The 13,957-nt window shown below is 36.0% G+C and overlaps 1 protein-coding gene across 1 annotated transcript in view; it reads right to left on the bottom strand.

The window, feature by feature from the left end:
- SCG3 (secretogranin III) overlaps positions 1 to 13,730 on the bottom strand; it is a 42,344-nt gene extending 28,614 nt beyond the window's left edge. Inside the window, exons 1-6 of the mRNA XM_074294516.1 lie at positions 13,519 to 13,730; positions 12,881 to 12,933; positions 12,462 to 12,507; positions 12,082 to 12,294; positions 7,505 to 7,647; positions 1,953 to 2,102 (exon numbers count right to left, since the gene is read on the bottom strand). Of these exons, the coding sequence (XP_074150617.1) occupies positions 1,953 to 2,102; positions 7,505 to 7,647; positions 12,082 to 12,294; positions 12,462 to 12,507; positions 12,881 to 12,933; positions 13,519 to 13,609 (696 nt within the window). The 5' untranslated portion in view covers positions 13,610 to 13,730. The remainder of the gene's footprint in view (positions 1 to 1,952; positions 2,103 to 7,504; positions 7,648 to 12,081; positions 12,295 to 12,461; positions 12,508 to 12,880; positions 12,934 to 13,518) is intronic.
- Positions 13,731 to 13,957: the final 227 nt, after the last annotated feature.

The raw sequence follows: 13,957 nt of genomic DNA, 5'->3' as shown, positions 1-13,957 counted from the left end.
AAAATTGGAATAGTGGGTCAGTAGAATAGATTACAAGTTACATTATAGTAAATGACTATAATAACCTAGTATATGATAAACACAAAGATTCAAGTTTTTTGAACAAAAACTCGTTATTTGGTAAAAGTTTCTGGGAAAATTGGAAAACAGTATGGCAGAAACTAGATATAGACTAACATCTCACTGTATACCAAGATAAGGGGAAAATGGACACATGGTTTACACATAAAAAGTGATGCCATAAACAAATAAGAGAGCATGGAATAGTTTACTTATCAGATTTATGGATAAGGGAAGAATTAGGACCAAAGAAGATATATAGAGCATTGAAAAAATGTAAAATAGATAGTTTTCATTATATAAGGTTAAAAAGTTTTTGGACAAACAAAATCAATGTAATTAAAATTATAAGGAAAGCAGAAAACTGGAGGGAAAATTTGCCACACATATTTCTGATAAAAGTTTCATGTCTTAAGCACCTAGAGATTAAGTCAAATTTATAAAAATATAAGTTATTCCCTAATTGATAAATGATGAAAGAATATCAACAGGCAGTTTTCAGACAAAGAAATCAAAGCTATATATAGTAATATGAAAAAAAATGCCCTAAATCAGTACTGGTTAGAGAAATACAAATTAAAGCAATGTGAGATATCACATCCCACCTATCAGGTCACTTCACACATAGTATGACAAAAAGGGAAAGAGATAAATATTGAAGGTAATGTGGGAAAACTGGCACACTAATGCATTGTTGGTAGAGTTGTTAACTGAGTCAATCATTGTGGAGAGCAATATGGAATTATAGCACAGCTATGAAACTGCATACCCTTTGATGCAGCAATAACACTGGTAGATCTTATAGCCTCAAGACATCCAAAAAAAGGGAAATGACCTATTTATATAAAAATATTTATAGCAGCTCTTTTTGCATTGCTAAAGTTCAACTGGATATCAGAGATGCCCATCAACTGGGGAATGGCTAAACAAGCTGTGATATGTGATTTAATGTAATATTATAACAATATTATGACAAGCAGGATGATTTCAGAAAAACCTGAAGAGACTTATGTAAACTGATGCAGAATGAAATGAACCTAAGAGGATGTTGTATACAGTAACAGGAATATTGTTCAATGAAGAACTGTGAATGATTTAGCTATTCTTAGCTAATTGACAATCCCAAAGGACTAATGATGAAACATACTACTTGGTATGCAAACTGATATTGTTCAAATACAGACTGAAGCATGCTATTTTTTCATTTTCATTTTTCCTTTCATTTGAGTCTTCTACAAAATGACTAATATGGAAATATTTTACATAATTGTACATGTATAACCTACAACTGCTTTCCATTCAGGAAAGGGGGAGAGTTGGAAGGGAGAGAGAGAGAGATGAAATTTAGAATGCAAAACTTTAAATAAAAATACAAAAAAAATTGTAGGAGGGCATGATGCTGAACAAAATGTGCAAAGAAGACAACTTGACTAGTATCTGTAAGAGATTCTAAAAATTGGGAGAAGACATAATGGTTCTGTAAAAGATTGCATGACCCCAGAGAAAAAGGGCAGACACAGGAGATAGGACATGCAACTAAAGAATCAGGCCACCTGTACAATAGATAAAATAAAATAAAAACAAGTTGAAGATTCATCAATATTATATTATCAAAATATATTTTTATGCTTGAGAAATGTTTACTGTGAGGTGGACAAATCAGTCAGTCAATAATTCAGCAAGCATTTATAAAATACCTTATGCATCCTAGGCACTATTAAGTGTTGAAGACAATAATGAAATAATAATACTTCTTGAGAGGGGAAATCACTATAATACTTGTATCAGTTATGCTTTCCTTAGGTAACTTTCATTGGTTCCATAAAGGGAAACTTTATTTAAATCTTTAAACTTAATGCTATTTCACAATGTGTACAGCTAAAAACACTCACGGATTCCTCTGGGAGATTTTCAGCATAGCTCTCTGTCCTGCTGGAAGGATAATCAGCTTCTTCCTCATTATTTCTGGCTTCCTTAGAGATTAACTTCTGTAAGACCTCAGCCACCTCATCTTCCAGTGTGTATGCTTGACTTTCTGTAATCTGTTATCAGAGGTTAAAAAGTTTAAAAAATGACTTCCTGAATAAAATTTGGTCAGGCATCTTAGCCATACCAACGATTAATGGATATAAACTCAAAAGTCTTTTTTTACCTTGAACAGTAAGGTAGGAAGACATTTGTGAAGTTATTCAAAACTAAAATAATCCCAGCGACACATGCTTGCTTTCATATGTACATAAATTGTCTCTTAGCGTCAATGGCAGAATTTTAAAGAGGAACACTGGCTTCTGAAGCAAGTTTAGTTTGAAGGAGGAAAGTGAGAATCATAACTCTAACCCTCCCCAACCGAATAGGGTTCCCAGAAGTACATTTCCTCCTGCCAGATCAGCTTAATCCCTATTCCTAGAGAGCCTACGGTCTAGCAGTTTCCTTTTATAGGAATACTGATTTAGAGCTGGAAGGGACTTTAGAGGCTGAGAAGTCCAACCTCTTCATTTTACAGATGCAGAAATTAAGGCAAAGTTCTATATTAATAAGTGTCTGAGGCAGGATTTGAATTCAAATCTTCCTAATTCTAAATTCAGTGCTCTAACTACTGAATATCTAGCTATTTCTCTCCTTGTAATAGATGTCTTCAGAATCCTATAAAGACCTTTTCTCTCCAAGGATACCATGTCTAGGAAAGCACTTTTCATTCTTAGGAGCATCCTGGTCTCTATCCCCAGAAGACCTGGGGCTCTGAAATTCTCCCCCCAAGGATGAATCCTAGTTTAGGGAATTACTTTCTCGCCTGGAAGGGTAGAGCCCAGATTGTTCCTCTTCCTGTGTGAAATGTTTTGGAAGGAGAGTGAATTCTAGCACAGAGACCCAGAGAAATATGGATCCAGAAGGGCTCCCTCTTTATGCAAAGAAAGCGATCCAAAAGGCATGCCCTAATCTGCCCCTCTGCCTGGGACTAAACATGGAGCACATGGAGGAGCCTATCTTTCTGGAAATCCCTCTGAGCCACCTGCTTCTGACTCTGAGACTGACCTGCCAGCAACCTGCAGTCTCTGTCATTTCCTCACCTCTTCCACTTCTACCATGGAAAGGAAGGGTCGTGTTGAGGCAAAAAGCCTCACCTGTCCCATCTTAGTTGGGACTCAGTGCTGGGGAACCAAAAAGGAGAATGAAATTACCAGAATATAGACCTAGTCTTCAGGAGCCTAGAAGGGAACCCCTCCCCCCTGCCCCCCCTTGTCACCCTCCCCACAGATCTACTCCCACAAACTCCCCAAGTTTCCTCCCGTCTTTGGGAAGCAGCTGGTAAGGCAGGGCTGCTGTAGCCACTGCTCACACATCCCATGACCGGGGGGCGGCCGCCACTGGAGGAGCCCCCCAGTCACTGCTCACAGGTAGCCACTGACTCAGGACCATGGCGCCCACCTTGCAGCTTGGGGAATTGGTGCACAGGATAGTCAGCACCAGTTTGCCCGGATTGAGGGAGCATCCTCCCATTAGCCACTCCCGCACCGTATCACACCACAATAAATCATCATAATGATATATTACCATTGTCATATTATTATTATTTAAGAAAAGGATCATAGGATCATAAAGTCATCTATCATTTTAAACTGGAGTCTAGAGAGTCTAGTCATGTGCTCAGGGGTTGGAGGCAGTGGCAAAGGACATGGGTTCAAATCCTACTTCTGCTTACTTAAGCCACTTAACCTCTCTGGGGTCTTATTCTCCTCATTTGTAAACTGGAGGGTGTGTGTATATGTGTGTGGACTAGCTGCCTTCTTTGTCCTTCTATTTCCAAATCTGTGATTCTATGAAGGAAAAAGGCAGAATCAAGATTCCCCAAAATAATAAGCTTGATCACCAAAAAGTCCTGGAGTAAAGCCCTCTACAGATTATGAAGAAAAGAGGGAAGATCACTTCCCGAAATAGAACAGAATTACCCTGCTAGCAAACTGCCACCTTCATGTTTCCTAAATCTTTTTGGGCAAGAGGCCCAGGACAGAGAGCGGGCAGAGCTAGAGGGAACCTGACTCAAGAAATTACATCTGAATACATCTGACTCCATATGCTCTTATCCTTTCCTCTCTGTGCTGGTTTTTCTGAACACTGATTTTTAGTGGCTATAAAAGCTTTTGTTTTGCAGCAGCATCACTAGGACATGGCATAAACCAGAATGCATCAGGAAGGAGGGAAAGAGCATTTTATCCCTCCAGGGGCTAGGATTACCATGCTGGAGACACAAAAGGAGAATCATAGCAAAAGCTAGTAGAAGAAATTGTAGAAATATTCCATGAAGTGGATTAAATAATATTTTATAGTAAGTTTTATTCATCCTTTTTTTTGTGTGTGTGAAAAGGGGAGACCAAATCTCCTCTATTTCACCTCTTACTTTCCTTTCCAATTTAGCATCTCTCTGGAAATCCCTAGAGGACTAAGGAGAAAAAAAATCCCTAGCAGTTAGCAATAGTTTATTTTAGGTCCTATAACTGGTAGAAATGTTATATTTGGGGTAGTTTTTCTCCTCTCAGGAGCTGTTCCAAAGTGCAATTTATACAGAAAAATTCCTTTCAATAATCCCACAGGTAGAGATACCTAATTTTATCCTTTCAAGTTAAGAAGGGAAGAAAAAAGTTGGGCTGTAATGACTTGTATAACAATTTATATAACTTATCTTATTTGTTTTGCACAATCATACTATGGTGTAGATTGTTGTTATGAAATCATGTCTGACTATTCTTGGCCCCATTTGGGATTTTCTTGGCAAAGACACTGGAATGGTTTGCCATTTTCTTCTCCTGCTCATTTTACAGGAGGAACTGAGGCAAACAGGGTTAAGTGACTTGCCCAGAGTCACACAGTTAATAAATATCTGAGGCTAGAATTTTAGCTCAAGAAGATGAGTCTTCTTGCCCCTTACTCTTCACTGTATCTACTGAATCTCCTTGCTGCCCCAGGGTATAGCTACTAAAATATTTCCCCCTCTCTATGCAGGCCAGGAATTGACATACTTGATACCCCCACCTCATTGCAAGGACTTGAAGAAATACCCTGTTCATTGAATGGGAGGGAGCTGCAGAGGATGGTGTTTTTACTGTTATTTCACTTACATATTCCTGTGTAATTAGGAGATATTCTAATCCTGAAATAATGCTAAAGCTATGTTAATTGTCAGAGTAAATTTCTCCTTCAACAGGATTCTAGATTTGAATATTGCAACCTAAATACATTGAATACATCATGTACTTAGTAATGTATAAAACAGATTAAAAAAGGACTCAGGATTTATGACAGATTCCATCTGTGAATCCTCTTCCTGTTTTCCTGGTGAGTCATTGCTTGCTACTGAAGGTCATTCCTTCACCTTCAGGACTATGTTTCAGTGATGTCAAATATTCCAATGCAGACATAGCTTCTAACAAAATGAAGTATCTTAAATTTGTTATTGATAGCCCTTTCATATTTATTCCTTTTTTTATTCTTATTTAAAAAAGAAAATTTTATTTGTTTTCACCAATTAAGTTTGACTCTGAGAGAAAAATGGTGGAGACCTATAAATGACCATTTTTCTAACCATAAATGTATAAGTTTTATTCACAAAAATATAACATAAAATATTTAATTAAAATATTTGTTTTGGTTTCAAACTATGGTTTCCCTGGTGTCTCTGTCTCAGCAGATAATTTGTAAGGGAGTTATAGAGAAGGACACCTGGGGCACTCAGAGATAAAATGACTTGAGTGACAAAATACTACTGCTGTTATGTATAGTATATAGGCTTCCCGTTCTATCAGCTTCCCTCCAGCTTTTCAATTATAATTCTGTCAACATATGCAAAGAGGTTGATTCAGAAAGAATAGTGGCTGACTATGGCCTCTGACTCCCCCACCAAAATAATTCAAATTACATGTGATATAAGACGTACATTTTTAGGTTTATTATTTAATTTCTGTTAGATCCAGATTAATATGTTAGGCTCTAGGTACATTCAGGAGAAGGAGCACTGGTTCTCAAAATGGGATTCTGTACCATTATTTTCTTGTTGAAGTTCCACATCAGCTCTGGGTCTCAGTTTTCTCATCTTTCTATGGTCCATATTTTCTAAATACTAGAGCATGTGAGAAGGGTGAGATGTGGTTTTGACTTTTAGAGAAAGGAAATCATGAAAAGTAAGGTGCTCCAATGATGAAATGATATGTGTGATGAACACAGAGAACCATGGAAAAATCTATATAAACTGCTTTAGCAAGTGAAGCAAGTACAGATAAGAAAATAATATATACAGTAACTAAAATGTAAATGGAAAGAATGGCCAAACCAAACCAAAAATCAAAAGTAAAAATAAAAAATTATAAAAAACAAATAGGACTCACATGAAAAGATACGGGAAGACACTCCCAACCTACCCCTTCATGGAGGCAGGTCTCACACAATACACACGTTTTTGGACTTTTTCAACATAGCAATCAGTTGCACTGACATTTTTTTCCTCTCCAAAAAAATGCTATTAGTCATAGGGGATGGCTCTCTGAGAGAGGAAAAAGGAGACGGAGGAATAATGGGATGCTATAGTCGTGCACAAAAGGGAAAATATCAATAGAAACTTATTTTATAGAAGAAATTATAATAAAAAAAGCATTGCAATTAGAATGAAAAAAAAAAACCAGGTTCAAACCACATCTTCTAGTTGTATGACCTTGTGGGGAATCATTTAAACTTTTCTGGGCCTCAATTTCTTCATCATAAAATGGGGGGAGGTTGGACTAGAAAAGAGGTAGACATCAAATTTAAAGGCAATCACTAAACTCCTAAGCAGACTGAATAAGCTTAAAATGTAATTGGGAAATTGCTTTTAAAAATAAATTAAAGTACAATACAATACAGATAACATTAATTTCTGCTTTTCTAAGTCAATATGTGACTCATAGGGTTTCTATTTGAACTTGACATCACTGGATCAGACTATACTAAAGTCCCTTCCAGCTCTAAAGCCCATGTTCCCACCTCTGCAAGTACCTTAGAGTATTTCTATAAAGAGACATTGTGAGGCTTTCTTTCAGCTATGACCTACTAAGTGCACAATATCCATACAGCAGCAAGGGGATTTTATAACCCTGGCAAGGATTTAATCACGTAAGAACTATAAATTCTTAAATATATATCTATATCTATACATATATCTATTTATACATATAGATAGTTATGTAGTTATATGTATATTCCTATAACTATATAACCATATATATACATATATGTATATATATATGTGTGTGTGTGTGTATATATACATATATACACACATGTATAGTCCTGTAAGAACTGTAAGATCAGTGCCAGAGGAGACTATTACTTCAGTGAAAAAAGATGAACTATAAGAGAACAAACACTTGACTTCCTGTCGTGGCTAACTTCAAGCAAGTTAAGCATTTAGCTGACTTACCAAGCCAAGATTCAGAAGTTTAGAAACAATTTTGTCAAATACTCCTCTGTCATTTTCCTCATATATTCTGGTAGCAATCTTCTGGACAATGTCTTCAGCTGTTAAAGGAGTTCCATCCAGTTGATGAAGGCCATCTGGATCATCTAGAATAAGCATAGTTGGGTTACTTGTTTATCATCTATTTGTGTTGTGTATAGCAGTTAGAGGACCAACCTTGGAGCCAGAAAGATCACAGCTCAAGTCCTAATTCAAACACATATTGGCTATGTGACTATTGGCAAGCCACTTAACCTCTCAGCACTCAATGCAGCTCTGTAGGGTACAGCATGGAATAATGAAAGGAACCCTGGATCTCCAGTTCTTATCAGAGGATTAGAGTTTGTATGCTCGTTCAGTTATTTGCACCCTAAATGATGTTGAATATGTTATTTTTCCTCTCTAGATCTAAGTTTCCTCATCTGTAAAATGAAGGGGTTAGTCTAAACAATCTGGCTATCCCTCTAAGGCTAATGCTTTGCATATGTAGAAAAAAATTCCACTAGTTTTGTAGTTGGAGGATCTAGATTCAAATTTTACCTTTGTCACAACCTATGTGACCTTGAGACCGCTCAGGGCTTCAATCTCCTCAATTAGAAAATGAAAGTTTTGAACAGGGTGGTCTCTTAAGGTCCCTCCTGGTTCTGAATTTATTCTCTTAAGCTCCTAATATGCAAATCTATGCAGCATGGAATGCAAATATGTGCCCCTGGATTTACTGGGGAAAATCTGACTGCATTACTTTAGGGCCAATGCTGGGGAAACAGAACTCTAATAGCTAGGGGAGGGTTGCTGTCAATGAGGCACTGCACCAGATTCCCTGGAGACTTGCCAGGAATCACTCTCTGATTTCCATTCTATGCCACGAGAACTATAGTAAGTTTATAAAGCACTTGGCTCTTTATGTTACCCTAAGGCTAATCTCATGCAGTAGTTTTTAATGCCTGAAATCTAAAAAATGGAGTTTCTGTTCCAGGCACTAAATAACCCTCTGGTAATTTACTTCCTGGCTAGTTCTGTCAGAATAATTTTCATAATATTCTTATAAGGTTAGGAGGTCGGAGTATTATTATTCTGATGCTGCTCTTTACATATCTTCTAGGGGAACAATAGGAGAAATTCCTCTCTCAGTTCCTTTTCTGGATTCCCTGGAGCTAGTGACCTCTTTAGCCTCTGGCAAAATAACTTCTTTGTGTTGCTTCAAAAGAAACATGAAGAACTAATGCGATGAAAAGTACAGGAGACAGCTAGGTGCAATCCTTTAGATGGTTTAGTTCACACTGTGGATCAGGGCAATGGATAGAATATAAACCCCTAAGAAAAAAATCTTTTGAGTTGCTTTCCTAAACCCAATATGGCTCAAAATTACTATATCTTTTTATAGTTTAAAGAATCCCTAATTTTTTTTTTTTTTTGGATGGGGTTTTTCCCTCCCTCAAGCCCACTATACCTTTTAGTCCTTTCAAAATTTAAATCTAGCTTAACTCTAAGTGTTCTGGGGCAGCTAGGTGGCGCAGTGAATAGAGCACCAGCCCTGAAGTCAGGAGGACCCGAGTTCAAATCAGGTGTCAGACAGTTAACACTCCCTATCTGTGTAACCCTGGGCAAGTCACTTAACCCCAATTGCCTCAGCAAAACAAAACAAAACCCTAAGCGTTCTGTCTATAGGCTTATTATAAAGATACAAAGAGAAATCCTGCCTAGATTTAATCAGGGAATGGAAAAAATATTTTGCTTCCTTCTCTATCCCTCAAGATCTAAGGAAGAAAGTTTGCTTTCTGTAGCTAGAGACAGCAAGATGATAATTTTTGTTTTCTAGTTTGCTTACTTCTTCCTTTTCCAATAGGGAGGATGCTAGCAATACACAGCAGGGTAGAAACATCTTTTCTCCTTCCTACTTCAATATTCCCCTGAGCTTTTTATTAACAGCTACAAAAGCGATTGGAAGAATTTTGTTAGCATGATCCTTGCCAAAAAGCATTCTGGGAACAGATGTGTGAACAGACGAACTGCTGTTTATCTGTGGTTCCACCCTTGATATTCTGACCAAAACTTTGAGCATAATAATAACATACAGGATCATTCATCCATATGTACAAGAGCAACTAGTTCTCTCTTTTCTTATGTGATCCCAGAAGAAAGACAAGTGTAAGAGATCAAATAAAAAATCATAACAAGAGTTAGAAGAGAACTCAGAGTTCATTTAGTTTGACCCCTTCATCTTATAGTTTAGAAAATTGAAAACTTTATCATGTTAAGTGATTCACCTGAGATCATCCTGGTAAAATCAGACTCATCTTTTATTAGTATATGTCAATTACCTACTGCATGATGACTTGCTGACAAAAGGATATAGTTACTATATCCAAATCATCAAATCCTTTTCCACTAGTGTTTAGGGAATCTTTGAATATATAGCCAAAGAAATCCCAACTACCTAATTCATGAATTATTCTCTACAATAAAGAGTTATTTGTAAAGGTTGGTCCTGTTGCTGTAAATTCATTCAGGGCTTCCTCAAATGAGCTGTTCAGTTGTTTGAATCATCCTTGCATTAATTAGTCACTCCCAATACTTCAAGAAGTCTTCCAGACTGTAGTCTGGAAGTGGCCATTTATTAGTCATTTTTATTGTCTGACATCAAAGTAATAATCTTTCCTTTTAAAAATAAGATCTTAGAAAAAAATTTCATTACTTCCTCCAGCAGTGAAAGTGGACTAGAATCATGCTCTTCAAACATTATATATAACTAATATATAACTGTCCCTTGCTCCCTCCCAGGTCTATTTAGGTGATTCTAGATATGACTATATAAAATCCAATACAACAAGGATAAGAGATAGAGATAAACAGACATTTTTGGTTGAACTAGATGACCCCTTAAAGTCTTGTCCAACTGTAAATTTCTATAACTATAAGCTGCCTATGTATCATTAGATATAGATAGAGACACAGATTATATGTATTATGTGATCATATATGTGTGTATCCACATCCACATCCACATAAATAATTAGAGACAGATAGACACACACACACATAGAGAGGAAGAAGGAGAGGGAGACGAGAGACAGACAGACAGAGAAAGACAAAGAAGGACAGAGAGAGACAGAGAGGAAGGAAGGAAAGAAAAGGAGAGAGACAGAAAGACAGAAATAGAGACAGAGACAGAGACAGAGAAAGAGAGATGGACTGAGAGACAGAGACAGAGGGATTGAGAGGGGGGGGGAGATTGGCCTATCTCCTATTGTCATCAAACTAAATGAGAAACCCTTTGAAGCTTGTATTTATTTTCTTAGAAAACTTTAAGTGATTTAAAATTAATTGTCCATTGTTATACAACAAGTCAGTAATCAACTTACACAGGCAATGTGTGTTTAGTCTTCAGGCACAACTAGTTGAAATGATCAGTCAACTCAGTAAATAACCTTTTGCTTGAATTAGTCAATTTCATCAGTTATGCATAGACATACCTATAGTCTACTAACCCAAAGTCTAGAATCACAAATTAAGAGAGAAGATTTGAAAAGAAACCACATTTTCTACATTAGCCATCAATTTTAAGAGTAAAGCAAAATATAGTTTCCTCATTTAGACCACTAACTTTTGATTGTGTTGCTTTATTAAAAAGCAAATTTAATTAGTAGCTGCCTTTCAGCAAGGGGTCATAGATTTACAAACTAGAAATAATGAGCTTAATTCTCCTGTGGTCAGGGACTAGAATAAGGACACAAGAGAAGAACATTAGGCATTCTTGGGCACAAATACAGAGAATAGAACAAATCCCTTCCTCTAGGCACACATGTATCATTACCCTACATAAAATATTGGACGAAAAATAGAACATGAAATGATGAATTTTGGGCATTTTCTTTCCTTATAAAAATTTCCATCTTTGATATTATTAATTTTGATGTTAATCTTATATTTTTACTTTGTATTGAAAGTTTAAATCAGATGGAAAATTATATAGTGCATTATAAAGGTTTATAAAACACTTCACACTTTATTTCATTTGACACACCCCTATGAAATAGGTGCTAATAGTATTTATTATTAACCGTTATTAATAATAGAATTTACATTATAGATACATTAATATTAATAGTGTCTTAGTGATATTGTGCAAATTAATGTTATTATTACTATTTTGCAATTATTAATATTATCCTCCTTTTCCCAACTGAAGAAACTGAGATTGAGAGGTTGAGTGAATTGTCCAGGGATACACAGCTAATAATTGTTTGAGGCAGGATTTGAATTCCAATCTTCCTACCCTAAAATCCGAGTTATCTTTGTTACAAATGTTTCCTTTTCTCAAAACATCAATAAGCTTGAAAGGGAACCCCAAATTTGGAGCTATATAGACCTTATAGCTTTACACAGTGATTGTGACTTTATTATAATTTTTGGCTTAAATTCTATAGGATTATGAGTGTATAGTGAGTCTTTCTTGAATATGAAATTTTCTTAATCCTCTAATCATGTGAAATTGTAGTAAGGTGTAAAACAAATAAGAAGAAAGTTTATTTTTTAAATACCTTGAGATTTATTCTCTAGTCCACTTTTAGTAGAATCATAGTCATCAACAAGTCTACGATTCTTGGTTGAGTCTACATCTTCTGTGATCAATTTCTTATTATGTGGTGAGTTTTGTACTGATTTCCTTTCTTTCTCCTTTTTCTCTCTTTCTCCTATTGCCTTTAGCAGGTTCAAGTCAGCAGAAGAATAATTTCTCTCCTCTGCCATGTTTTCTGGAAGAAAAAAACCCAACTCCAGCATATTTTTTAGGTTTAGATCATCAGGATTCACATTAGTTAAACAATGATATATACATATATATATCATATCATATCAATATATATATACACGCACATATATATGTGTATATTTATATGTATTATGTACATGTAATCTTTACCTGGAAGGACTGTTTTTAGGATCTGATCTGTTTCAGCTTCAGCAATCTAATTGTGAAATAAGCAAACAAAAAGAAAGTTCCAATTATTGTTTATATATATATATGTATATATATATATATTTTCTCCAAAAAACTCTTGAGTTCATACATTTATACATAAGATTCATATAATGCAGAAGATGCTAGATTATGTCCTAAATATTTATTTCAGTTTAACTCTGTGTGCTTCTGTAATTCAATATCCAGACATTATCAAAAATAAATTTCAGTCATCAAGAGATCTTATTTTAACTTGTGCTAAGGACTACTTAGTTCCCAAACTTTCTGATATTATAATGAATATAATAAAAATGCATAACAATAGTGATAAATAGAAAAAATCCACAATAGTAATGTTTATAGTTTTTCATTTGACCTACCTGTTCTTTCAAAGGCCTTTCTACACTCAGCTCTCTGTTGTGTAGAGATTTGTCTAGAATAAATACATACATTATATATAATTAATGGTGTTTTGAAAAGTCACATGCATTTTAACTCAGACATGAATAGCAAAAACATTTTACATTTCTCTCATAAAAGAATACTTTAATGCTCATAAAGTCTACCAGAAAAAGAAAACCATCTCTTTAGGATTTTAGTGGATACAAATTGTATGATTAAAAAAAATTGTCAGAATTTTCTCTAGATTTTTCTAGGTTCTTACTTTTCTCTGAATCCAATATACGTTTAAAAAACTTGAGTTTTAAGTCTTTCTAAAATAGCAGAAACATAATTGGATTGATATAATTAAGAGATTAAAAGCTCTCCCCTGTACATGACAAGGATGAAGTATAGTGGAAATGTTGCAATATAAATAGAAAACAAACCAAAATAATAACCTGCGTGAAGTTTAGATCTATATTAAAGTAGATTTTTCTAGTTTTCTGCCAAATATACATGGATTTGGTCTGAATAGAAAGTGAGATATCAGGGATTTTATTTCAAAGCTTTATCTCATAGTTGGAAAACAAACAAACAAACAAACAAACAAAAAAGGAAAGGGCGGATGTGCACCTACCTTGGCTGCCCTCTGGTTTAGGGAATGCATGAATTTGGCTGAGGACGAGCGCTAGCACCTGAATCATTGTCCCCATCCGGAGAAGCCCCATTCTTACTCCTAGCAGAAACTGCTTGGCGTAGGGGCTACAGGCAACTGTCGCTGCTGGAAGAACTGCAGAGACCCACCCGCACTGGTGGCAATGCTTTTGTTATGAATGGAGAGGAGGAGTAAAAACAGGAAGAAGGAATAGAAAGGGAGGGAGAATAGACTGAAAGGCTGTTAGTTCCGTTCTGCACCTGCTCGGGAAGCTGAAGAGGAGAAAGAGCTTTCCAAGATGCTAAAGTTAAGTCTGGAAAGGCTGCTGGAGCGCTGTCCGCCCCTTGAGGTGCTGAAGTTTCTGGGAACCGAAGCCGGCGGAACTCCCCCAGACTAGAATCAATTTCCTAGGGCGTAGTCT

The sequence above is a fragment of the Sminthopsis crassicaudata genome, chromosome 2, assembly GCF_048593235.1.
Source record: "Sminthopsis crassicaudata isolate SCR6 chromosome 2, ASM4859323v1, whole genome shotgun sequence".
Lineage (NCBI taxonomy): Eukaryota > Metazoa > Chordata > Mammalia > Dasyuromorphia > Dasyuridae > Sminthopsis > Sminthopsis crassicaudata.
The sequence above is the reverse complement of the archived record's forward strand: the minus strand, read 5'-3'. Positions and strand labels throughout refer to the sequence as shown.